Source organism: Pipra filicauda, unplaced genomic scaffold, assembly GCF_003945595.2.
Source record: "Pipra filicauda isolate LSUMZ 115617 unplaced genomic scaffold, ASM394559v2 scaffold115_size4368891_pilon, whole genome shotgun sequence".
NCBI classification, from domain to species: Eukaryota; Metazoa; Chordata; class Aves; order Passeriformes; family Pipridae; genus Pipra; species Pipra filicauda.
Window position 1 is genome coordinate 3,045,488 of NW_024103607.1, and position 20,713 is coordinate 3,066,200.

General features: G+C 38.5%; 1 protein-coding gene across 2 annotated transcripts in view; it reads left to right on the plus strand.

The window, feature by feature from the left end:
* The window catches only part of COL4A1 (collagen type IV alpha 1 chain), a 128,138-nt gene that overhangs the window by 74,518 nt on the left and 32,907 nt on the right, over positions 1-20,713 (plus strand). For both annotated transcript variants that reach the window (XM_027743491.2, XM_039384747.1), the window contains exons 13-31: positions 297-386; positions 1,013-1,048; positions 1,195-1,254; positions 3,407-3,451; positions 3,678-3,731; positions 4,178-4,219; positions 5,408-5,501; positions 6,160-6,195; positions 7,685-7,849; positions 9,757-9,852; positions 10,788-10,871; positions 11,609-11,679; positions 16,031-16,222; positions 17,079-17,247; positions 17,594-17,686; positions 17,784-17,888; positions 19,422-19,519; positions 19,823-19,973; positions 20,299-20,412. In XM_027743491.2, the coding sequence (XP_027599292.1) occupies positions 297-386; positions 1,013-1,048; positions 1,195-1,254; positions 3,407-3,451; positions 3,678-3,731; positions 4,178-4,219; positions 5,408-5,501; positions 6,160-6,195; positions 7,685-7,849; positions 9,757-9,852; positions 10,788-10,871; positions 11,609-11,679; positions 16,031-16,222; positions 17,079-17,247; positions 17,594-17,686; positions 17,784-17,888; positions 19,422-19,519; positions 19,823-19,973; positions 20,299-20,412 (1,795 nt within the window). The remainder of the gene's footprint in view (positions 1-296; positions 387-1,012; positions 1,049-1,194; positions 1,255-3,406; positions 3,452-3,677; positions 3,732-4,177; positions 4,220-5,407; positions 5,502-6,159; positions 6,196-7,684; positions 7,850-9,756; positions 9,853-10,787; positions 10,872-11,608; positions 11,680-16,030; positions 16,223-17,078; positions 17,248-17,593; positions 17,687-17,783; positions 17,889-19,421; positions 19,520-19,822; positions 19,974-20,298; positions 20,413-20,713) is intronic.

Here is a 20,713-nt window from a genome sequence, read left to right on the forward strand (position 1 = left end):
CCTTCTTCCTAAAGTAATCACTAAAAAGCTTTTGTACTATTGTTGTAATTAATTGGATATGTTCCTGATATTCGGTGTTGATCAAGCTACCCCTAAGAGTAGATTAAGAGATCCTTCTCTGTCTGTAACTATGTATGTAATCCTTTCACTAATTTTGCTGAAATAAGAATTTTTTAAAAACACAGCTATATTTTTAAAAGCAAGTGGCAGTTCTCTTTAATGTTATTGGTCTTCATAATGTTTGATCTCAGAGTCATGCTGTTTTCAATGGACTATCCTGGATTTGCTGTTGACAGGGAGAACAAGGAGTAAGGGGCCCCCCAGGACCTCCAGGACCAGCACCACATATGAAAGAAAAAGGGAGTGAAATCATAAGGGGAGAAAAGGTGAGATGTTAAATGATTAAATGTTAAATGACTTCTTATACTCTTTATTAAAATATGATCAATAGGAATTAGCAAACAAAAGTGAAAGGAAAGGAAAAAAAAGGAAAAAAAATATGAATTCACCTAGAGCAGATTTTTCAAAAATTTCTTCCTGTTTTTCATCATGCATGAATTTTGAAGGTCATTCTAGAAGTCTCTCTAAAAATATATGATAAATGGTAAATGCATCAGTAATTGCATAAAAAAAGTAATTCATGCAGCAGATGACTTTCTGAGGAAGGAAGATTGATAAGCACGGGATATTATAAAAATATTCTCAAAGTTTGAATTAAGTATATTCGACTTTTCATATACAGAATCACATTCATGAAATCTGAGTGCTAATGAATTTTTCAATTATTGAATTAAACATTCTAAGCAATATATACTAGTAAAATAAACTAGCTTAATGGATTCACACTTTGTGTTTGTCAAAATACTTGCACATCCTACTATTAGGCATAGTTCTTGAAATGGAGAACAGGATTAAATGTGCTTTTGCTGGTACGAAGAATTATTTACAACTTAAATGAATAATGGTTAAGGTTTTGTTTACTAATCCACCTTTTTTTTTATAATTTCATTAGGGTGATCCAGGTGAAAAGGGTGAACAGGGAATCCCAGTGAGTACTGTGTAGTTTTTTTTGCTACTATAAAAAATTGTAAAGAATCCGATAATGGCACTGAATATCTCTACAGCTATTAGATAGAAGTAAATTTACTTTGGAATTTGACAGTATTTTTAATCTGGTGAGTATTTGTTTTCCAGGGATTGCCAGGTTCAGGTTTCAAAGGAGAAAAGGGTGAACCCGGAAAGCCTGGTCCACGTGTAAGTATACTCAGCTTAATCAATACCATAATTGCAGTTTTACTGTATTGTTTCCATGAACTGATTAAACTTAGTAACCATTAGTTGAACAGCAAATTTGGTATATTTCAAAGAAGGAAGTTTTGCTGTAGGACAGGTGTAGAAATGAAGGTAGTAATAACATGCAGTAATATTAGTATGTAACATGTTTCAGATTACTAAAGACACTCAACAGTAGCTCGTGGTGCTGAAGGCAAAGGCAAAACTCCCATGGATCCCAACTGAAGCAAAATTAAGTCATTCCAGAACAGAAGAAAAAGCAAAGCAAAACAGATCACTCTTTTGGAGTGACTTTAGCTAAATGGAACATGTTGAATTTATTTCAAATACTGTCACATACAATCAACAAAATAACCCTGCTTAGCCTGAAGGTACAGTTCCTTACAAAAGCAATGAATGGAGCAAAAAGTTTAGGTGACTAAAACACTTTTGCTTGCTGGTTTCTAGCCTGACTTTGGATACTTTAGGCCATAAAGTCTATTACATGTGCCTAGTCCGACCTATATCATATAGTCTCATCCATACAGCTTCTGCATGAGTCATGCAGTGTCTTTCATAGCTGAGCTGGTAGCAAAATTGTACATTTTCTACGTTCAAATGCATCTAAAGTAGTATAAGTTTCTCAAATTGTGGGTCTTGCTAAACTGTTAGGCCCAGCACCTCTATAGGCATTGAATTGTACTTCAATCTGAAAAAGATAAAATCTTCCTTTCTACTGTACTTCAAAGTCAGATGTTCTATTATCCTATCAGCAAGGATATATGGTGAGATTATCTTTGCTATCACATATGTATTTTTATTATTACTGTAAGTGAGAGCTTGAAGCTGGAAGAATGGAGAGATGTTGGCTTTGGAAACTAGAGCATCTGAACTTTTCAAAAATATATTTTTCAGTTTCTGTTTCCCTGAAGAAAGTTGCTAAGATATTTTATATATAATTCTTCAGGAAATTATAGCTACTTCTGAAATTAAGATAAGGCTTGAAAGATGAGCAGATGTTAAGATCTGATATTCTAGTTAAATAGAATTAAACCATATGATTAATTCCAATCGCAGAGTACATTTGAAGATTCTCTTGGCTTTGCAGATCATAGTTTTAATTTGTCGTTAAAACTTACTTGTAACCCTTCTTTGTAAGACACTATAGTTGCACATTTCAATGGTGGCAGCCTTTTCATGTTTGTTGTATCGTTATCCTTCAATTGCAATGTTTTAAACAGAATTTTTTTGACCTAAACGGATGAGATTACTTTTTAGACTGAATTATATGCACTGTTACTTTGTGTATTAAGTATATACATTTTCTTGAGTTTATGGGACAAATTCATACTGCTTATGCTACACATACAGTCTAAACATTGAGACACCAAATAAAAGCCAGCTTCCAGTGGGTACAAGCCGACGTGCCAGTCCTTTTCTGGTGCAAAGGAAAGGAATGCTGAAAAGTAGGTTAGTCCATCTAGGTCATTCGTCACGTATCTGTTGATTACTTCAAGGGAATCTAATCCTCTCTGTAGGTTAACAGAGTGGTGTAATAATTAATAATTTTGTTCTGGAGGAGGGAGCTTTGGATTCTAGTTTGTCATCCGCCATGTGATTTGAAATTATAGCTTTCAATGTAAGGAAAGTGGTTTTTACCACTAGATTACCACATGATCTGATTACCGCAAGGCCTAGTGCTCTCCAAGCCTTCTGCTGAAACTGAACTACCTAATATCTATGAGTAAAGGTTTTGTGAAGCTGAAGAGTATATATACATAGAAAGGGATTGCTATGAAGGGAAAGATTTTGGGTCTGATTTCAGTTTCTTGTGCTGTTGATATATTTTGTCTTGAAGTCTCCTTGACAGGGAAATCACTGTGTTATTCTTGGATCTGGTAATAGATTTGTAGGATTTTATTGAATTTGACATCTTGTAGGGTGTTGGATAATATAAGAACTAGGCTTTCACAATTTGCCTGCTTTGTATCCTCTGGTCTGTTAGCTGCATTAGCACACTTGGATTAATGCACTGCAGTAGTGATTGTTTTCTTCTAGTATTTCATCCACAGTACTTAGAAATGTCGTCTATGTGGTTGTCTGCTTAAGCAGAGTGGAACTTCATGTTTTACAGGGAAAGCCTGGAAAAGATGGTGAACCAGGACCAAAAGGAGAACCTGTATGTATTTTACTGAATTTCCAGTACTGTTTTTTGCATTCAAAACAAATGTGTATTTGTCTGTGTATTAAAACAGGTTGAAATTTTCTAGCCTTCTGAATTGTTTACTTAAAGTTGTTGCTTTCAGTGAATTAGTGTCTGGTTTGAAAATTTAAAGCTTTGATGCTGCTGCAGCTAAGATCCATCTGTATTTTTATCTTCTGGTTTCGCTGTCTTCTACACACAGGGTTTGCCTGGTGGGTTTGGGATTCCAGGACGACCTGGGGAACCTGGTACAAAGGTGTGTAGTAGCAGCTTTTGATTCCCTTCTCACAGAATGAGTTAAGATAGATGTGCAGTAAAGCAATGACTGCACATAAAGCAATATTAAGTTGCTAAGCTGCATCATCACTAGGAGAAGTCAAAATTAAGTTAATGTAGGTATACCTGATTTAGATCTCTTATATGAATTGATTAATGCAGGCTTTATTTTCACAAGCTCTTTGCCCAGCCGATATATGTACAAGTGTACTTCTCTAAAAACTCCAGTTTCTTTTTACATTGTGCAAAACAGTACAGGCCTGCAAACAAACCATTTACTAATACTGCTTGTTATAGTGATCCAGGTACTTATCATTTGGAAGTTGTATGATCCTATATTGAATTGTTCATTTGTTGAGGAAATCCAATTCTGTTGGAAAAAAAAATCTGATCTGGATTTAAAATGTAAATTCTATTTTGATTTAGGGTGACAAAGGGGAGCGAGGTTTTCCAGGACCTCCGGGAAGAGTAAGTAAAATAAATTTGTGTTTTATTTGAAACCTAAAATAAAATTAAATTTTGTGAAAGTGCTCAAACAATGAGGGGAAAAAAGAGAGACTATGCATGTTCTCATCTCATTCTCAAAAGTCACATCCTTATTTTTTCTCAATGGAAAAAACTGAATACAGTTTTTTAAAGTATATTTGAAATTTGGGAAAGGAGCTCTTGAAGAATATGAATTTCAAACATTTTGGACTATGAAAATTATAAGCATTGTTAATCAATAAAATATCCAAAAGAGAGTTCAAAAGAGTAAGTCTGTCAGCTTTGCAGTTGGTTGTGGTTTAACTGCAGCTGACAATTAAGTACCACACAGCCATTTGTTCACTCACCACGCCTACCCGAGGTGGGATGGGAAGGAGAATTGGAAAAAGGTAAACCCCATGCCTTAAGTATTAATTGAAATAAAGTTAATAATACTAATAGTAGTAATATTAGTAATAATAATAATGAAAAGGGAGATAAAAAGAAGAGAGAGAGAGGAATAAAACCTGAGAAAGACAAGTGATGCGCAATACAATTACTCACCATGCCCAGTGAGTCCCCGAGTGCAATCAGCCCCCTATGCACAAGAAGAAACCAGGAGAGCAGTTTGTAATTTTTTTTAACACTTCAAATAAAAAATGGGGTTAGTCAGCAACAAATAGATCATTGATGGTGCTGCTTCCCCAACATGGGGAAAAATTCCCAATATTTGCTAATTTGATTTGAAAAATTGTACATGCTTCATGAATATTTTATTGTAAATGTTAGTATCCTACATATCATGCTCAGATCAATGTTAGCAGAAATTGCCAGAACATAGTATTTTAAAATTAAAAGTAATACAAACCAGTGCTTAGACCATGTTGAGATTTTTTGGCATCATTCTTGTTGAGGAAGATGCTATAAAAGCTCTCCGCTTAATCCTGTGATGACTCCTATGAAGGAATTTTGGTAGAATGGGAAATATTTGTTTTCTCTGGTAATTCCTCAGCAGCTACAACCCTCTCACAGCAGTTGTTGTATTATGACTGAAATTGCAAATATAACCACAGCTGCTCAAAATTGTTATAAAACCAAATGGCCTCTGTACCATCAGATCAAGATGGGGGAGATACAAATGAAGGCACAGTTGCACATTTCTAGTGTCCTAGTCTTTGTCCTGTGATTCAGATGATAGATGCTGGACCAGTAGATACCTTTGGTGAAAAAGGAGACCCTGGAGTTTCAGGCTTGCCTGGACTGAAAGGTCAAAAAGGTGAAAAAGGTATGTATTTTGTTTTGTCTTTTTGATTAAGTTATACTTTTAGTTTTCTTACTAAAGGAAATTAAATTTGTACTGTCTGTGAGCTCAGTAGCTCTATATGACAGTGTAATGTTCCAGTTATTTATTTAATTGCTTTCAGGTTTTTACCTTTTGTAGTAGCTTGTAGGACACTTCTGCTTCTCATCTTAACTAAGACTGCCTTTCAGTTATAGATGAAAAATGATAAACTAGAATCTGTTTTTAATGCAATTAAATAATCCAGTGAGATTATTTAAGAAATATGGAAATCAACACAAACTTAAAGAGGATAATAATGCAGAGAATCTTGAGGCTCCTTTATGAAAGTCCGTAGCCAATTTTTAGTCTTAAGATTGATTTGCATTTTTAAAAGTCTTCAGTAAACAGAAAATCAAGCATTCCCTTTCCCATTTTCCCCATTACAGACTTTAGCCTATTTAAAAATAATCACTAGAGAAGTTTGGACACAGCAGGGTCTTTTCCCTGAATATAGTGCTTGCAGATATGTATAGATTATTTAACTTCAAATTTGATTCAGAATATAATAGCTTGAATGTGAATTTAAATAATATGGGCTAAAAGCTCACTCTCAATGGCATTGCTGAATTCATTGCTTAATTGAAAACTTCTCTTCCTAAAGGTTTCCCTGGTGCACAAGGAATCCCAGGACCTCCAGGTATGAAACTATGACCACTGATTTTTTCACATTTTTAATGTATTCTTCTTGGGTGAAGGGTCCTGAGAGATATTCTCCTTAGCTGCTCCTTACCGAAAACCCAAGCAATGACTTCTCCAGCAGTCTAATCATCCCTGTAGACCCTCAGGTTTTCTTGTGTCTTTGATGTGATCCAGTCTTGTTCTTTCTGTAGAGCCCTGAGAACTTTCTGCTGAAGTTGAAAAAGTAGGGTACATAGTCCATCAGAGATAGCCCAGAGAGCATAGCTCCATTGGGCAAGAAGAGTTGTTAAATGTGAATATGTGTGTGTGTGTGTATATACCTCAGTATGTATGCTCATATGTAGATCATTTGTTTTGCTCTCACTTCAGCTCTATATGTGTTTGCATAAATATAATAAAATAAGGTTTGCAGAGAGAAATAATAACAACATTTACTAGATCAAAGTAATTCCTGAAGGTTTCCTTCTTTTTTTTGACGATGTCACTTGATCAATAAAAGTTATTTCTTTTGCCTGAAAAATTTGCCTTTTTCATAGTCTTAACATATTCACATCCATGATGATACTGCTTTTATGTATACACGTATGAGTGTTTGAAGTAAACCATGACATTTGATTTTTAAAAATTAAGTAAATAATCCATGGAAACCCAATTCTAGCACATTCTGCAGTGATACTATTACCTCCTTTACTCTCATTTTCTATCTTGACAGTGAGCTAAATAAGAAATTAATGTGAGCCAGGGTCAGATAGTTTCTAGGAAATTTTTCACAGTTTAGGGTGGAGATGCTGTATACTGCAGGCTGTAATCAGAGCTCTTAGTCTGTCATTACCCTACAGAAATGGAGATTTCTGTGACTTTCATATCATCCTGCAGTGTTGCAGAAGATTCAAAATGGTTTAGTGATCAAGTCTAGTGATGAGTTGTGAACTGAAATAAGTCAATATGAAGACCTGTTTGACCGTACAAATAGTTAAAAGGAGATCTTTAGGTTTTTTCTCTCTGTTTAACTGCTTGTCTTTACTGGCTGTTGTTTGCTTATTATTCCTACAAACTATTTTGGTTATAATGTTCCTGAAATCTGCTGGCATTGTTGACTACTTATTTACTGGAGTTATTAGATGTGCCCTCCCTTTCTAGGTAGGTTTAAGTTTTGGTTTATTATGAAGTAACAAAGTGTGTAATAGTTTCTAGGTGTAATAGCTAAGGTGACTCCTGTGCTGACACTATTTGCTATCCAGCAAAAGTGAATTCAGCTAAGTCTCAGGAAGGCACTTGGTAGAGAGTAGATGTGTTTATCTAGGGACCTAACAAAGTGAGTAACTCATCTGTAGTGAGTATATAATCTCAATTTTGTATAAATCACCAGTAATTAAAATACAGTCCCTTTTTTCTTTTTCTCTGGAACCCCATGGAAGCTAACGTGTTGATAGTGTTGTTGTCTTTTCATTTTTCACTTTTTCATATACATTTTACTGTCTCCAAAGGTCGACCACTTCCAGACAGGGTAGGATCACCTGGTGTCCCTGGAGAGAGAGGTGAAAAAGGTGAAAAGGGTTCTCCAGGATTCCCTTCACCTGGAACGCCTGGAAGAGATGGTTTCCCAGGTCCCCCAGGGTTGCCTGGCCCACCAGGACCTCCAGGCGTAACAGGTGGGTAAAGCCCTTCCTTGCTTTTCACAATGAAGTCTCAATAATGCACATAAAAGAAAAAAAAAAGAGATAAGATTATAAATGCTATAATCAGGATGCATGTCGTGGAAGAAACATATCTAAGTTGTTGATGGATCAAGTAAAAACTGTTCCACAATGCAGGAGGCCACTTGTTTCCTTACTGGGACAAGGATTCTTTGCTAAATAAATGTTTTTAAAATTTCTTCAGAGTTCGCTGTGGACTGTTCCAATACAACCAAACAATTGACCTTAATACATATTGGTTTATTCCCAAATCTTCGTTCGTGAAGCCTAGCCATGATGATGATTATTCTATCCCGTTATGCCAACCTTGAAATATTTGTAGATTTCCAATTAAAAAAATAGCAGATGCTAATATTGTTCTTAGTATAGCTTTTCAATATCACAATTCACAAGTCTGCAGTATCAGTCTTTGTAACAAACTGAACGGGTGTGATAACTAGTCTGCCAGAAGTTTTTATTGTAAAATAAAACTATCTTAGGGGATAATGCAGTCGTAGAAAAGCTTGGGTTGGAAGGAACCTTAAAGACCATCTAGTTCCAACCCTCCTGGTATAGGCAGGGATGCCACTCACCAGATCAGGATCAACACATGCTTTATAGAGGTAAATGAAAAGCTAGTAGTGATGTGACAAATATAATATCAGTAGTAATGATAACAACATTACACAGCTATGTTTTATGAGATTGTGATAAAGCAATTTGAAAGAGAAAGATGTTTTGTTTTTTTCTGCAATGAAGCAATAACAAAAGTACATGTGGAAGTGGTCTATGATCATTAGCTCCTTACAACTGATGTTTGTAACTCTTTTATGGAAGTAAAACTTTTGCTATAGGTGATACTGATATTGTGAGTTAAATTGCCATTTCAACATCAAGAATGATATCCCTATTACAGTACCTTAGGTACCTTAAAGCTATTGAAAGAAATATTATTCTCTATGGAATTGCTAAACCAAAAATACTTTGTTTGAAAACTGTTGAAGACGCCTGGTTATTGCCATGTTTGCCAATGAAGCAGTACAAAATCCAGTATGTAGAATATGGAATTAAATAGCTAAATCTTACCTCATCTGAAAAATAAGAGCAATTTCTGATTTTCATGCAGCATGTTTCACTCATTGATTAATTCTTTTCCTTCCTGAGATACTTCTTTGGCTTTCTTCAAGTGCATAATGGGAAAGAATTTGTTTTCCTTTAAATAGTGTTTTCCAAACTTCACATTAACATTTTGACTACTGGGTTTGGCCAAAGTGATGTCATATTATATTGGGCCAGAACCTGTGTCATATCCTCAAACAGAAGAAGCATAATTTATATTCTCATATCAAGCCTGAAAAATATTCTTATTTGTTACCCATTTCAGTTCCTAACATATGAGATTTGTTGTTTTCAGGAAGCTGACATGATGAAGTTAAATGATGTTACCAAGCTGTTCTTGACCGAGAAAGTTTCCTAAAATGTTGAAAACAGAAGTTGGGGTACCAAAACCCTAGTTAATGAATTTCTTCAGAACATCAATACTCTCCATTCTCCTTAGGGTCAAAACAACGGTTTTTCACCTACAGTACTTTTCTTAGCCAAAGCTTACAATGAAAATAGATTTTGTGCGAAAGTTGTTTGTAACCTTATTATGGCAGAGCCTGTCTTTTCTCTCTAATTCTCAGGGTTTCTTAAACGTTATATATGGAATCAGAATAAAGACTCCGAGTTAAATTTTAAAGTAAATAAAATAAAAGAGTAAAGTGCTATCCTTACTTATCACTCTTCATAGGTAACATCAGCTATGGCATTGCATAAATGCAACCCTGTAATGGAAACTTGCACTTGTCAAAACAATATTCTTTATTTTATTTCCATTGCAGATGGAATTGATCAGTGCCAGCAGGGAGAACCAGGTGCACCAGGTAGTCCTGGACTCCCAGGAAGAGATGGATTTCCAGGAGAAATGGGAGAGAAAGGTAATAATATTTTAATGTGATTGTTTTCTTATGCTTAGTACCCTGGAGCTTGGGTATGTAAAGAGACTGGGCCAATTAGACTGGGTCCAGAGAAAGTATACTTAAAGTTAGTTAAATAAATAGTTCATGGACATGGAATACGTTTCTTGAGTCTACAAGAAGGATATTGTGTATTCAGTTGTGTGACACAAACTCCTATTACAGTTCACTTAACCTCCACATTGCTAGGAAGAGATAAAGGATGGCATGGGGCTGAAAGAGGAGCTGGAAAGAAGAAAAGCGTTGAGTATAGCCCCATGAAGTGTAAATTGAACTGTTCATTGCAATTTAAGATGTGAATTCTGAGACGAAGAATTAGAGAGAGGCAGATGAGTTGGGAATGAAAATGGTTTATGAATCATTGCCATGAATATAATTGAAGATAAAATTATAACACCTATAAATAGGACTGTCGACCATGTGTTTTAGCAGCATTGAATAAATGGACATTTAAAAAAATGAGCTGTGCTCATTTACATGATGATTGATCCTTCCTAATCTCATTCTGCTTGCTGCTTTTCTAAATGTGCAAAATTACACTGACTATAGAAGTTCTCCTTTTGCTGCTTTAATCTTTTTATTTCCTCTCTTACCCACTGAATATTTCTTTTCTTATTTTTGATTCTCTTCAGCCTGGTCCCTTTTAACTGTTCTGTTAAATATTATCCCTAGGATAAGACTTATGTTGATTTTCATGCCACTCCTTTAAAAAAATTAGAGAACGTCGATTTGCCGACAAATTCTCTCTGAAGCACGTAATTAGTAGTAGCACATTTATTTTTATTCTTTCTACATGAAGTGTAATAAATTGACATTTGCCCCTGAATCTGCCTGCTTGCTGTTGTCTTAAATCTTTTTGGTTTTATTCATTTGCTTTGTTGTTTTCTTTTTTTCAGGTGACAAAGGTGAAGCCTGTGCCTTGTGTGATAAAGTGGGACCTCCTGGACTTCCAGGACCACAAGGGCCACCAGGTCCAGCAGGTAAAAACTCATTAACTACCTGAAAATGAGGTACATAGGCTAAATTTTGAAAATACAGCATACATGACAAATTTAACTACTTTTTGTCCCACTAATCAAATTGTTAGTGAAACTAATGAAAGGGGGGTCCTATTTTTGACCTGACTCCAAATTTCCAAAACAATCAACAAGAATTACCAAGGAAGCAGAAACTGGCCATAGTGAAGAATCTTTGCAAACTGTGGTCCAAATATTTTCACAGATGTTTGTGAAAGTGAAAAATAATGTGGGAACCATTTGCTTATGTGCCCAGGCTTAACAGTGACTCATACATACATTCCCAATTCCAGCATTAAATTCTGTGTCTTAAAAAAAAAAAAAAAAATTTTCTTGTACTGTGTGAGAGAAGTGCCACATGCAAAAAAATATATTATACCTCATGTTTGTTCTAGTGTGGCTATTCAGAAACATTAATATGAGTTAGGTAGTTTGAAGACTGCATTGGTTACATGATAGGTCTAAATAGTAAGGTGAGTTCATTCCTAAGTCAAATGAAACATCAACTTCTGAGTTTATGAATGCTGACGTGCAACACATGAGCACATGAATCCAGAAAACTTCACTGACTTTAGCAGCATTATGTTGATATAACTGGGGATGGAACGAGACACTTTCAGGGTCACAAAGAATTCACATACAGTGAGCTATTTGTAAAAGCATGTAGTAAATAAAACTATATTTTTTGTCCTTCTGATAAGGTTTTCCAGGTCAATCGGGTTTCAAGGGAGAAAGAGGCTTACCTGGACTTGATGGACTTCCAGGGGTACCTGTAAGTAATGCCTTGCCAAATACAATGTCTTACTAGGAATGTGATCAAAAAACATGTGATAATCGATGTATCAGTAAACAGTTCTGTTTAAAAACAGACCAGTGCAAGAATATGATAAAATTAACTATGCCTAATAAAATAAAGCAGGAAGCAGTGGGGTTGAATTATGAGAGTAAAAAAAGAGCTGTCAGATATTGGGTTTATTTCTGGTTTTGCTCATCATGTGAACTCAGCGGGACACATAACCTTCTGTCTGAGCAAGCTAAGCAGCGGAGTTGGGTTAAGAGTAGGATTTCACAGGAAACAGATGCAGATTCCCTGACCTTCTTGTGGATTGTTCCAGTAACTCTTAGTTAGTACATATATATTGAGAGAGAGACAGTGCCATCTAGTGTAGTGTAAGCAATCTAGTATTAGCATACAGCCTGCTGTGGCGGTTTTTCTGAATTTTGAGTATTAGCATACAGCCTGCTGTGGCAGTTTTTCTGAATTTTGAGTAATAGAATCATAGAATATACGGAGTTGGAAGGGGCTCATCAGGACCACAGAGCCCAACTCCTGGCCCTGCAGAAGACACTCCAAGAATCACATGATGTGCCTGAGAGTGTTGTCCAAATGCTTCTTGAACTGTGTCAGGCTTGGTGCTGTGACCACTTCCTTGGGGAGCCTGTTCTAATGCTCAAAGACCATCTTGCTGAAAACCCTTTTCCTGATATCTAACCTAAACCTTCCCTGACTCAGCTTTATGCCATTTCCTTGGGTTCTTCACTGGTCAAGAGAGTGAAGAGATCGGTACCTGTCTTTCCGCTTGCCCTTGTGAGGATGTTGAAGACCCCAGTGAGGTCTCCCCTTGGTCTCCTCTTCTTCAAGCTGAACAAACCAAGTGACCTCAGCTGCTCCTTATACAGCTTCCTTTCCAGACCCTTCACCATCCTCATGGCCCTCCTCTGGACACTCTCCAGTAGCTTAATATCTTCTTTATATTGTGGCACCCAAAACTGCACTCAATGTTCAAGGTGAGGTCACACCAGTGCAGAGCAGAATGAGACAATCCCCTCCATTGACTGGCTGGCGATGCTTTGGCTGATGCCCCCCAGGACACGGTTGGCCCTCCTGGCTGCCAGGGCACTGCTGACTCATATCCAGCTTGCCATCCACTAGGACACCCAGGTCCCTTTCCACAACGCTACCCTCCAGCCTCTCATTCTCCTGTCTGTGCAGAAATTCAGGGTTGCTCCATCCCAGGTGCAGAATCCAGCACTTTCACTTGATAAACACTTCATATGGTTGATGATTGCTCATCTCTCTAATTTGTTGAGATCTCTCTGCAGGGCCTCTCTGCCCTTGAGGGAGTCGAACAGCTCCTCTCAATTTAGTGTCATAGGCAAACTTAGCATTTCTTCGAGTCCTCTGTCCAGGCTGTTCATGAAGATTTTGGGAAATGTCTGCAGTATTCTCTAAAACACAATTAGTTGGAGGAAAGCTAGGTACTTTTGAAGAAATGAAGGAAGTCAGTGAAAGCATCCTGATATGATTACTTGTAAATTATGTTGACGCAGAGCAACATGACTCTCAGTAAGGCCAGATATCAGAAGCAGAACAGCCAGAAGCATACTTGTCTAAAATGTAACACAAATTAATCCTACATGAGCACTGTACTACCATAACTACATTTGATCTTGTCAGAGTCCACTTGAGTGTCCCTAAGTACACTGTGGTTTCCTGTCCAAACCTACCTCAGCATATACATTCCTGTAGTATGAGTTTTGACACTGTTCCTAGTGTGAGTAGACTGAGTCTTGCCATACCTTTTCTCCCCAAAGCTATTTCTTTCCTTTCGGCTGATCCCTTTTGGCAACGTAATTTCTCAGTGACATTCATGTGCACTAGCTTTAAAACACACTGGAATTATGTAAGCTCCCTTCATCACCAGTAGTGAGAAAGAGGTCACCTTCAGAAGTTAAAAACCCCCACCTGTATGAGTTCATTACTCAAGGAATCTATTTCCCTCTGCTGAATATAAATAAAGCCTAGATACCTGAATTCAGCCAATGAAAGTTCACTAAGATGGAGTCCATTATCTATGTCCACCAAACAAATAACATTGTATTACCCAGTGACTGAATCTACTGTAACATCAATGAAAGAAACAGTGAAAAAAAATGAAAGACATCCTAATGTATTTAAGCTTTTTTGTTGTCTAGCATTTGTTCTCAGCACATGTTTTGCCTCACCCTTATATTTTACTTTTATTGCCTCTTAAGTTCCGTTCATGTCTTTAATCAGACAAGGACTGGCTGCTCTTCTGAATGCTTTTAAGCTTGCTTTGCTTCACAAACTTCAGCCACGTGGTGATCCAGCATATAGTTTAGCTTGGAGAAATTGCAGAGAAGCCAGGCTTTCAAGCTAATATTGTTTAAAACCATGCCAAAGCATCAGAGTCTGATCCAGAACACACCAATACTAATGAGAAGATTACCATTGACCATGTTCTGGTTCAGGTTTAAGTGAAAAGCAGACAACCGTAAGGAGTGGACATTGCCCATGAAGTTTGTGCTTTACTACCTTAGTGAGTAGCTCTGATTCACTTGAAATTATAGAGGCTGTTCCAATGACAGAAGTTCATATAAGCCCTAGAAAATATGTAGGGGAAAAATTGAAATTCTGAAAATCCTATAGGTTTATCAGTAGGTAGATAATTTCTTTCTAGGAGAGCTTACAAAACTATTTTCTGAGCATGTGCATAATATTCTGATAGTACCACCTTACTGGTTGTTAGTTGTACAAAATCAATTAATGTTAATAATGAAGAAAAACATGTATTTGCATCAGCTGAATGTCATGAATGAACTACCTGGGGAGAAGCTTTCAGCCTTCAATTAGCCTTAGCTCTTGTGTAAGTAATGTTTTAGTTTTGTATAAGATAATCAATTCAATTTTGCATACAATCAATATATTTGATGAATATTATAGTTGATTTAAAAGGTTTTGAAAGAAATGAAATCACGGCTTGGCCTTGTATAAACCTGCAATTTTGACTAAGTTTGGTTTTTTCATACTGGAATAGTATTATTTTCCTGTATTAGTACTGCTTCTGCTAGTGTGCTGGTTTAAAGGTAAACTGGCAGGAGAAATGAACCCAACTCAAAAGAGATTATGAGTCAGAGTTACAATTTAATAACAATAATACAATAAATACAATTATACGGACAAACAATTGGTTTTAACCCACAGAACCCAGATGTATAACCCAGCACCCTCGGGCATGAACAGAGCGGTGTTCATTGGCCCTCATGCTGAGCCCCACGTGGTCCCCCTGAGTCCAAAGTAAAAGCAAAGGAAGACTTGTTGGTGAGAGTGCTGGTCGCAGTCTGGTCAAGGTTCTGGTCCTCCTCTGGATCCGACAAGTGGGCCCAGAAGTCCCAAGACCCCAAGATTATATACACTCAGGTTGCAGTAGGAATGCCCAGTACCTCCCCCAGGGTGGAGAGTTCCATAATGGGTGATTGTGAATCGTCAGATATTTTTTGAATTCTTGGTGGCCCATTAGCAGACATGACCCCTCAGGCTGGGTGTGGAGGTGTTAATGACTTCCCAGAGGGGAGTTATCACACCTGAGTCATTGGCGTGAGGATAGGAACATCCTCCTATCTCACAGGCTTCTTAACACCCAGCTTTATAGCCTAAGGGGTCAGGTGTGCTCTGGGCAGCTGCTGCAAATGGTCTATTGTTAACAGTTCCTGGGAAGTGACATAGAGGGTGTAGAATACACAGTTTGAGTTACACCCACACAGTGATGGACTGGTCCTGGCTGATCTAACTAGGACAGCTAGTATTAGAAATTCGCATAAAAATGCAGGGATACTTTTGTTGCGTTTGTATCAGGGAAATGGGTTCCACAGTGTTAAAAGAATTCAGCATTTAAAGGTTGGGGCAGACACTTTAACTCTGAAAATGCTTTTTAAAAAAGTCTCATTTACCTTGATGTTGATACTGTATTAATATGCATGATTGAAATCCTGTGAGTAGTCTACAGAAAATTTAGAGTAGTTTTCTGATGTCATGACCTGCAGTTCTTGTGTAAGTGGTGTAAGTTTATATGTACCATCTAAAATGATGTACCTGTGATATAATAGATGACAAAGTGGTTAAGACAAGAAGATTGGCATTAATTCCTGATTCACACTGCTGTGTCTTGGAAAATATTCTCATTTGACTCCTCAGTCAAAAACTTAGTGGTTCCCTTGATTTGAGGATATATTTCCCTTTAATTTCTGGATATTTGTTTTCTTTTGTATCAGTTGAAGGGTTTGTAGAGCAACTAATGACATCTGAATTTATAAAATTTCAGGGGCCACCCGGCACTCCAGGACTTATGGGCAGCCCTGGGGCAAAAGGAGAACCTGGAGATTTTACTTATGATACTATCCTGAAAGGTGAAAAAGGAGATCCTGGTTTCCCAGGACAACCAGGTATTCCTGGAAGAGAAGGAAGACCAGGAAAAGATGGATTTCCAGGTCCACCGGGTCCAAAAGGAGTACCGGTATGTTTGTTTCTTGATGTTTACATATTGTCCTACTGTGTGTTTATTTATGTTTACATACTGTCCTATACATTCTGTCTTTCAGATCAGAATTCACATGCTTTTGTGCCCTATAATGCTTTATGTTTATTGGCCTCATTCATTTTTCCACATCTTGTCCTTACCTTGAGTAGTACATTCTTCCTCAGAGGGAGATTTTTTTTTCACTGGAAATAGTGAGGAAGACAGTCCTTCAACAACAGACTATTTCGGAGTTAGATTTTGACCATTTCTTTTTACATGTCATGCAAATAAGTGATCTGACTCAAATGCATTCAGCATGGCTTGTTACTTCAGGACTATAGAGCAAATTTGTAGATGTGGACAACAGTTTTATTCCTTTCACCCTTTCTCACAGCTTGATAGTGAGTACTAGTGCAAATGATCTGGCTGACTCTTGGAGATGATTGAACAAATGCTGTTATCCAAGTTGAGATTGTTAAGACAAGATTCAAGTCTGTTCTAGCGTATTTTTCTCCTGGTAGAAACTAATGCTTCAAAATCCTGCACTAATAGAGTTCAGCTGATATGGATGTGGATGTGGATTTGAGTGTGGAGCTCACATCTGCTCCCAGATCCACCACTGGGAACATGGTGTACATGGTCCAGTTAGCTGCATTACACACTAGGTATGATTTCCATGTGCTATTCCATGTGGAAACTAGTTCTGTTTCCATTGAGCTCAGCAGTAAAAAATCTGCTTTCTTTAACATTACAGACACCCATGCTAAATCCAAGTTACAAAATATTCAGAGAGGATGATGTGTTCTGTCTTGCCAGTCAGGCAAGAAGTACACTTACACTTTCCAAAAATTAGGGTACAGCTGGCTTGAAAGGAGAACGTGGTCCCCCTGGCCAGCCTGGATTCCCTGGAGTACGTGGTGAAAGAGGTTTTCCTGGCCCTCCTGGGATAGGTGCTGCAGGGTTACCTGGTGACAAAGGAGACAGAGGCTTTGCTGGAACCCCAGGTTTACCAGGCCTTCCAGGTAATGCTATAGTGTGCTTAAAAGATATATAAAAAAAATTATAAAAAATTGTGCCCTTTACGTGGTACAGCTTAGAGGATCACCAGAATTTAAGACTTTCTAATTTAAATCTGTGTTTGCTTTCAGCAGTATAATTGCAAATCTTTGAGGGCAAGTTTTCTTGAAGAATTTTCAAGGTCAAATGGAATGGTTTAGGTTCATCCTAGTTTTCTGGTGAATCTTACACAAAAAATCCTTCGTAACAAGTCACTTGTAATGGTATGGGTGAACTGATATTGCTGGCTAGGTGAAACTCCATTGTTTAATTTCATCAGTTCCTGTACTTAATACAACTTTACGTTAACAGGAGCAAAGGGTGAAGCAGGACGAACTGTATCACTCCCTGGACCTCCTGGGGCAGATGGCCTTCCTGGGCCACCTGGTTTCCCTGGACCCCAAGGTACAACAGTCTGTTAGTCTTTGAGTGATATCAGAATGATTCTATTCCTGAAAAGTTAGCCTTTGCATTTACATTTGTCTTGTTTTCATTTGCAAAGGTGACAAAGGGAATCCTGGGCTTCCAGGTAGACCCGGCCTACCAGGAGAAAAAGGTGCTGTTGGGCAGCCAGGTATAGGATTTCCTGGACCTCCAGGTCCCAAAGGTAAGATAAAATTATCCATCTAACAGAGCTGGTGTAACTGGAGTATGGATGGAGGCCTATGCTGTCATCCAGCCATGGCTGCATGCAAACTGGGAGGTGCAGCTGAAGAACCTCCCTTGTGAAAGCCAACAAGCACCACAATGAGCATTCATTCGATGTACACTTGCTTTGTGCGGTGAGGTGGTGCAGCTACAGACAGTGTCATAGCTAGTGCCAGAATAGAAAATTATGTAGTATAACATCCTACATTGCAGCAACAGAGGTTGTTGAGAGATGGCCCTTCTGAGAGATGGAAAACACTGTGTGTCATTGGTCAAAATAATATACTGACATAACTTGTAACAGTTTTGGGCCAGACCTAACAGCTCTGCTGTGTCCCAAACAGCTGAGAGTGGTTTGGCTAGGATTCCAACTGACTCAATATTAAGTTTAGTCTTCCTTCCATGGCCATTGACAGGGTATGCATGTAACTTAGAGGGAGTCTAAATGCTCATATTCTAGTTTTGGATTTTTCTAAGATGTATTTCATGGTGCTGCTGCTCGTTTAGGACTAAATGAGCTGTCAGCAGCCACCTCAAACACCAAAATTCTTGTGTGTCTTCATTATTTGCTATGATTCCACACACCAATGAGCTGGGAGGATTGGAAACTTAATAAGGAGAAATGGCATATTTTTCCCTGTGACCACCTCTAGTTCCTCTGAGACTGCATTGGAACAATGCAGAACAAAAAAAGCCCATTGTATCTGGAAAAGAATTGCTGTATGCACTTTGATGCCAGCAAGAGAGGAATGACACATCGAATACATTTGTTTCAAAAACCCTTTCATGAGCTCAGCTCTGTCCAACGACTTTACTGGAGCTTAGCCTTAAAGTTGTATTTCCCACTCCCTGAGATGTTTGCCTGTGAGAGAAGCTTCATCTGAACTTATTGAATGTGTGCTGGTGTTGAGTGAGTGCTATCTTTAAGTGATTTGCAAAATGTTGTAAGTATTCCATCCTGCATTCCCAAGGTGCAATTCATGGGCCAGCTACAGCACAGAAACCTTCTGCATGCAACCCACAGTGGGACGTGTAGGAGATGTCACCAGATATCTACTGAAAAAAAGGTGTTGATTCACAGGTGGATTTTCTTGTGCATCCCTCAGTCTCATGGCCGACACATTAAATCATCTTTTCTGATGAAGACTTTGGGAACCCAGTTTTGCAGACTGGATATTTTTCCTAAGGAAGATGGGAGATGAACCCACAAGGCTATTCATTTAAGAGAAGACACTCAGCATTTATTTCTTCTGGGTGGTTGTTTCTCATCAGAAGCCAAATGCTGCACAAAGCTCAGTGTTTGAATCTTTGTTGGGCCATTTGAGTCCTGGCTTCCCTAGAAGTTTGACATAAAAGGCTACACAGGTCTTTTTTAACACCTCCCTGTGAGGATGTGAATAGTTCAGTTAGAAGCTAGAGGAAACAGCAGAGGTCACTTACAGGCAGAGACAGTAATGATGTGTGTATTGTATTGTTTTGTTTTGTTTTATAGGTTTCCAAGGTCAGCCTGGCTCACCTGGTCTGCCGGGAACTCCAGGAACTCCTGGCCTGGATGGTTTGCCAGGTGTTCCAGGTTTACAAGGTCAAAAGGTAGATGCCAACTGCTCATACTGTTATCTGTGACTGGCCATGTTAACAGGAATGTGTGCAAAGATCCTTCTCTTTAAAAGCTGACCAAACTGTCTTTCATCTTATGTTTCCCACTGTGCACACAGAGGAACAGAGTAGATGGATGAATGCTTGACATTAACACTATAAGGATAACAGCTCTTCCCTAAAGTCACGTATAGAGCTTTATAGAAAAGCTCTACACTGCATGATTTAAACACATTTAGTTAATGATATACTGGTTTTGATGTATTGATTCCTAATCTATTGTGTTTCTTTGGCTAGGGTGAACCTGGTATAGGTCTCCCTGGCCCTAAGGGATTGCCAGGGCCTCCTGGCCCAGCTGGCATCCCTGGGGAAAAGGGAAGTCCAGGACTACCTGGCTTACGTGGTGAGCAAGGCTTTCCGGGAATACCTGGACAGCAAGGATTCAGAGGTAACATTGCCAGAAAAATACAGCTCTGTATTTCTGTTTCTTTTTAAAATCACTCCCCTGTAGACGCATCAAAAAGTCTATTCGTCACTGAAATATCCTACTGATATCTTGGGGAATTGCCCATTTTCCTATTCTTGTTTTCTCCTACCATCCACCAGTAGCAAATGCTAGCAGCAAAGAGAGGCCCTTTCTCCAAGCCCAGACTGGAGGTGTTAGAAGCTGTTGGCCACATGCTTCCAAGGCACCTTGTCTGGCATCTTCAGCAAACAAGATGTCAAACAGCGTTGGAGGATGCTCAGTCTATGTCTCTCATGTCTTCCCACAGGTGACCCCGGCCTCCCAGGTCTCCAAGGCTTGCAGGGACCTCCAGGAGCACCAGGGCTGGGCCCTCCAGGATTGCCAGGACCTGCCGGGCAACCGGGACCCCAGGGACCACCAGGTGAGAGAAAAATACTGCCACGATGATGCTTAGGAGCAGAATTTTGGCATAAGTGGATATTGACACTAGTAAAAGTGTTGCTCATGAACTGTTTTGCCACGTGAAGTTGGTGAGGGTGGATGAGGTCACATGCCAGTGGGTGTCCTCCATCTGGTCTGAAACGTGGGGCGAGGCCTCCTGAGAGGATGCCTGCCATTTGGTTTGGTCTCCTTGAGTCATTGGTGGGTGATAGATGTGAGTTCAAAGCCTCTCTTAGAAAATGGATGGGTACTGGTTCTGCTGTCTGCCTTTGAATCTTCAT